Genomic DNA, 5,784 nt, shown 5'->3' with positions numbered 1-5,784 from the left:
GGTGTAAAAACAATGTCACGGCAAATGCTGGCTCTTATAATATTTTATCTAATTCCAAACAGAATTATGATAAATGGCCTAAGGACCCCAAAGCGCTTCACACTACATTCAGTCATTCACACACTGGTGATGGCAAGCTACATTGTAGCCACAGCCGCCCTGGGGCGCACTGACAGAGGCGAGGCTGCCAGACACTGGCGCCACCGGGCCCTCTGACCACCACCAGTAGGCAATGGGTGAAGTGTCTTGCCCAAGGACACAACGACTGAGACTGTCCGAGCTGGGGCTCGAACCGGCAACCTTCCGATTACAAGACGAACTGCCAACACCTGCTTCTGTGGCTTAAATTGGTTTTAAATTGAGCTGTGCAGTTAGTAACTAACTAATACAAATAGTGGAGAATTTAGCTGACAATTTTTTCAGGGATCAGTACAAACCAAAACTAAAAGGGAGATATTGGTGGACTTACCTGCATTAAATGGACAGAATACAAATTCCACTACAAATTCCTCTGAAATCAAAGGTTTATACTTATAGGTGCAGTATTTAATATTTGTGTTTAAAGCAAACGTTCTCAAATTAAGAATGCTGAAGCCCAACCAGCAAACCAATAAAATTAAAGAATGAAAACCTCATGCAACTGAGATTTGTTAAGAGACATCACCAAACGAAATATTTCTTTCTTTGTGTTTTAGCTTGGTGAGAGGTTGCTGGCTTTCAACAGATAAAATCTGTAGGAAAGAGTGTGCTGCAGCAAAAACCTCCTTGTGATTGCTTTGGTTTTTAGCAGATTTCCACTGTCGCACATAATTTGCATAGAAGACTGAAAATATTCCCCAACTAATCACTGAGCAATAGTGAAACTGGAAAGTGTTCATCTCCAAAGTAAAAGTTGTGGTTTACTGCTACCATGCAAACTACTCTTGATTATATCAACTTGCTAGCAAACAAAGCAATTGCAAGGAGGCTTTCGGTATAGCAACATATACGTCTGTCTGACCAGTTTTATACCAGTGACTTCCAGTAACCCATAGAAATCACTCACCAACCAGTCACAGAATAGTTGCTTTTCCCTCGCAATACATGGCTACCAGAGGGTCACTGACCAGTCTCTAGACCTGCATAAATGTTGCTTTAAAAATCTATTTCACACTTTTTACCAGAACCCATTCACAACTGGGCCTGTCTTGCTGAGCACTGAGATTGTTTCTCCACTAAACCTTCCTTAATTAATTTTGCAATTTTAACCTGTTTCGCCACCTTCTACTTCCATACCATACCTGACACTAACTTAAAGAACTTAAGGTTATGTATATAACCCCGGTTCTCTGAGTAGCATGAGTGAGTGTCTCACTATGGGAACGCCTCCTGCGTGACCTCATCAGAAGCTCAAATACCATTACGCCAGCCCTTACAGGCTGGCTAGGTGACGCCCATGTCAGGAGGGGCCAGTGCCTCCCTATATAATAGGCTGACATAGCGTCAGATGTCATTCAAAACAAGCCCACCTCTTCCTGGCTTCCATAGCAAGGAGGGCGGTCTGGTGAGACACTCACTCATGCTACTCAGAGAACCGGGGTTATATACATAACCTTAAGTTCTCTTTCATAGCATTTGTTTCGTGTCTCACTATGGGAGAAATACTGACTCCCGGATTGCCAGACATGCCTGTTAAGAAGACAACTGTCTCCAACAGCACTTCACAGGGGAGAGGCCCCCACCCGGGAAGAACCTGCACTGAGGACTGAATGTGCTAGGTTAGGCGCTGTCACATCTAACCTGTAAAACCTAGCAAATGTATGAGGTGAGGTCCAGCATGCAGCTGCACACACCTCCTGAATAGAAACTCCCCTAAAGAGAGCCCATGAGGTTGCCAGACCTCTAGTGGAATGTGCACATAAGCCAGCAGGGGGCTGAAGGCCCCTGCTAGTAATTGCTCCTACTATCCAATGGGAGAGGCGCTGTTTAGACACAGGCTTTCCCATATGTGGTTTAGCCCAGGACACGAACAGCTGGTTACTTTGTCTGACACTCTGGGTTCGGTCCATGTAAATGCGCAGAGCACGGACTGGACACAAGGTATGCAGCCGCTGTTGCTCCTCTGAGGAGAAAGGCGGTGGGCAAAAGGCCGGCAGTTCTATTGGGGAACATGTGCCGACAACCTTCGGGACAAAGGCAGGGTTGAGCCGCATACTGACCCTCGTATTATCTGAGGAGAACTGAATGCATGACTGATGCACTGAGAGAGCGTGGATCTCTCCCACACGTTTAGCAGAAGCTAAAGCAATTAATAGAGCCGTCTTCAAGGACAGAAATTTTAACTCAACCTGCTCTAGGGGTTCAAATGGGCAACAGGAGAGCGCAGCCAATACTGTGGGAAGGTCCCACGATGGAGCCAACGGCCTAGACGTAGGCAATTTACGCTGTGCACCCTTCATGAAACGGCATATTAAGGGATGCTGGCCAACAGTCTTTCCCTCAAAACCAATATGGCAGGCTGAAATTGCTGCCAAACACACCTTGATGGTGGAGAAGGCTTTACCCTTATCAATCAGGGCCTGAAGAAACGACAGAATCACAGCCACAGAGCACTGAAAAGGGATGGCCTGTGATTCTAAGCACCAGCTTTCAAACACATGCAACTTGTGCTTATATAGCGTCCTAGTAGACGATGCTCTAGAACACTGAATAGTGTCGATAACACTATGAGGGAGCCCCACCGTGTTCAGGTTAAACCACTCATGGGCCAAGCCCATAGAGCTAGCCTCTCTGGGTGGGGGTGGAATATTTCCCCCTGTGCCTGAGACAGGAGGTCTCTGCGTAGTGGTAACGGCCAAGGTGGGCCGCACAGCTGCTGAAAAATCTCCGCCAGCCAGTGCTTCCCTGGCCAGTGCGGGGCTATCAGAATCATATAGTGACTTCTCTCCCTCACTCTGGCCAGAGTTGGAGAAATGAGGGCCACTGGGGGAAAAGCATAGAGGAGGGTTCTCGGCCACTCGTGAGCTAGAGCATCCACCCTGAGTGGAGCTCTCTGATCGTGCAGCGAGTAAAACAGGGGACACTGAGCATTCTCCCTGGATGCATAAACGTCCACGGTCGCCTGACCGAATCGCAGCCAGATCTGCTTCACCACCTCTGGGTGAAGCTTCCAGTCCCCATACAGCGGGTTGCCCCTGGAGAGAAGATCTGCTCCAAAGTTCAAGATCCCCGGCACGTGAGTTGCTCTCAGTGATAGCAGGTGGACACTGCTCCAGACTATCAGTCTGTGTGCCAGTGTATGTAACTTTGGGGACCCCAGACCCCCCTGTCTGTTGATGTAGGCCACAACGGTGGAATTGTCCGACCTCACCAAAACATGATGACCTCTCAGCCAAGGGAGAAAGTGTTTTAGCAACAGGTGAACCGCCAGCAGTTCCAGACAGTTTATGTGGGTGGAGCCCATGTGAGGGCCCCATTCCCCATTCACTGTCCTGCCCTCGTGGGTGGCCCCCAGCCCAAAAGAGAAGCATCTGTGGAAATCACCTTCCTGGCTGAAATTGCCCCCATGGCAACGCCCTGAGACAAGAAACCTGGCCTCTTCCACTCGTGGAGAGTGAGTGAACAGTCTGCAGAGACTCTCACGCGACGGTGGCCGTCTCGGTGAGGGTCCAGTCCCCGCGAGCCTCTCAAAAGCCTCTCATGTGCAGGCGTCCCAGTGTTATCGCCACTAGAGAAGAAGCCATCAGACCGAGCAGCCTCTGGCACTGTTTGAGGGTCACTGTGTTGCCTCTGCGAAACAGTGCTAGGGATGACTGTATGGCCGCTGTTCTCTCCGGGGACAGAAAAGCCCTCACCCAAAGGGAGTCTAGGCTAAGCCCTATGAAAGTAATGCATTAAGTTGGCGTCAATGTGCTCTTTTCCACGTTTATCTGGAAACCCAAACTCTCCAGATGGTGTATGAGAGCATTTGTGTGACAAGTCGCTCCCAGGCGGGTTGGGGCTGCCACCAGCCAATCGTCGATGTATGTGGCCACCTGAATGCCCTTTTTCCTGAGCAGGGCCACTGCTGCCTCGGTGCATTTCACAAACACCCTTGGGCTCAGTGAGAGACCAAAAGGCAGGACTACAAACTCGTATGCTATCCCCTGGAAAGCAAATCTCAGATACTTTCGGTGTGGGGGATATATGGGGATGTGGAAATAAGCATCCCTCAGGTCGATTGATGTGAACCAGTCGCCCGCTCGTACAAACCGTAGCAGCGAGGCATGCGTCAACATCCTGAACTTGTATGTCCTCAAATGCCGGTTCAGGGCACGGAGATCCAGAATGGCTCTCATCCCCCTCCCCCCTTTCTTTGGCACAAGGAAATACCTTGAATAAAATCCGCTGTGCATTTCCTTGGGAGGGACAACTCTTATAGCTCCTTTGTCTCTCAAGGTGGAAATTTCCTCCAGGAGAAAACTGGCTGACTCGCCCAGAGCACGAGAGTAAACTATTTCTTTGAAATGTGGTGGAGCGACACTGAATTGCAGCCTGTAGCCTTTTTCCAATGTCCTCAGCACCCATGCTGACTGAGTGCAGGTGGCCCAGCTCTTCATGTGGAGAGACAAAGCGCTCACTGACCACTCCACCGAATATGGCGTTTTGGCGCCCCCTTGTGGTCACAGCACGAAACATACGCCATTTCGGTGTCCCGTCACCTCTGTCACAGGCGAGCGAGGTGACGGGCTCATCTGCATCATCACAGCCGTGGAAACGCGAGTCTCCACGGGCTGCGTTATGGCAGACGGTGCTCAGTTTTTCAGCATGTTAGAGTTTTTCATGCGTTTTGCAACACTCAACAGCGCCCTCGGCAAACTGCCTGGATGCGCGTGTCGGGGCTTTTTTAATACAGAATGCATGAGAGAAGTGCTCGTGAAACAACACTGCGAATTTTGGCTCTCTTTCCCTCTGGCGGGTCCAGTGACAGGAACACCGGCCCGAGTTAAGCACTCTGTGTGTTGAACTCGCTCTGGAACGGAGCTGGGAGGCGGCAGGGCGGCCCATGAAGGGGGGAAACTGGGTTCGCTCCCGCCTAGAGGAGAGGCTGTCAGGCCGGCCGCTTCTTCCTCCTCACGATCGCGGCAGCGGGGTGAGGAGGAGGGGGCGCTTGAGGTCTGGCCTGGGGAGACTGCTTCCGAGTCCATGGATTCTTAGGGGCCCTGGCAGCCTGGGGCACTTTGGGAATCCTGAAAGCGGGGACTGGGCGAGACGCTGCCTGCGCGAATGACTGGCGCGGTGCTGCTGGGGTGGCGTGCTGGGCCCTCCTCGGCAGGCAGAGTTTCAGAGCCTCATCATCTCTCTTTTTCTCCTCACATCTCTTCTGCATGGATGTAACAGCCGCACCGAAGAGACCGTGAGGGACGACAGGGGTGTCGAGGAGTTCCTCTTTTTCCTTGGTCGTCAGATTGGTGAGCCCGAGCCAGCGTGCTCGCTCCTGAAGAACCATGAGGCCCATGGCTCTTCCAGTAGCCTGTATGGCTACCTTGTGGAGGCGGAGGACGTGGTCAGTTATAACGCAGATTTCTTCCCACACTGTGGTATCTGGGTTAGCTGACATGCCCTCTTCTAGCTCAGCTTGGTAAGCCATTAGCATAGAAGAGGCGTTGTGGGCTCTTACTGACAGAGCCGCTGCCTTGTAGCACTTATCTGTAAGGCTAGACTGGAAGCGGTCTGTTTTGGAGGGGAGAGATGGAGCCGATGAGGACAGAGACGTCTTCGGGTGAAGATGGCTCGCCACCAACGGCTCCACTTGTGGCATCTGGC

The 5,784-nt window shown here is 51.1% G+C and overlaps 1 protein-coding gene across 1 annotated transcript; it reads right to left on the bottom strand.

The window, feature by feature from the left end:
* Positions 1-1,287: 1,287 nt before the first annotated feature.
* LOC146518166 (uncharacterized) lies at positions 1,288-5,165 on the bottom strand. Its single transcript, XM_085160200.1, has one exon. It carries the CDS (start codon positions 3,507-3,509, stop codon positions 1,701-1,703), a length of 1,809 nt encoding a protein of 602 aa, XP_085016326.1. The 5' UTR covers positions 3,510-5,165; the 3' UTR covers positions 1,288-1,700.
* Between the last annotated feature and the right edge of the window lie 619 nt (positions 5,166-5,784).

This window comes from Neolamprologus multifasciatus, chromosome 5 (genome assembly GCF_963576455.1).
Source record: "Neolamprologus multifasciatus chromosome 5, fNeoMul1.2, whole genome shotgun sequence".
Lineage (NCBI taxonomy): Eukaryota > Metazoa > Chordata > Actinopteri > Cichliformes > Cichlidae > Neolamprologus > Neolamprologus multifasciatus.
This window is presented reverse-complemented; position numbering and strand designations above follow the sequence as displayed.

Coding starts and splice junctions, on each gene's coding strand:
- LOC146518166 (XM_085160200.1), bottom strand. CDS start 3,509: ATGCTTCTCTTTTGGGCTGGGGGCCACCCACGAGGGCAGGACAGTGAA.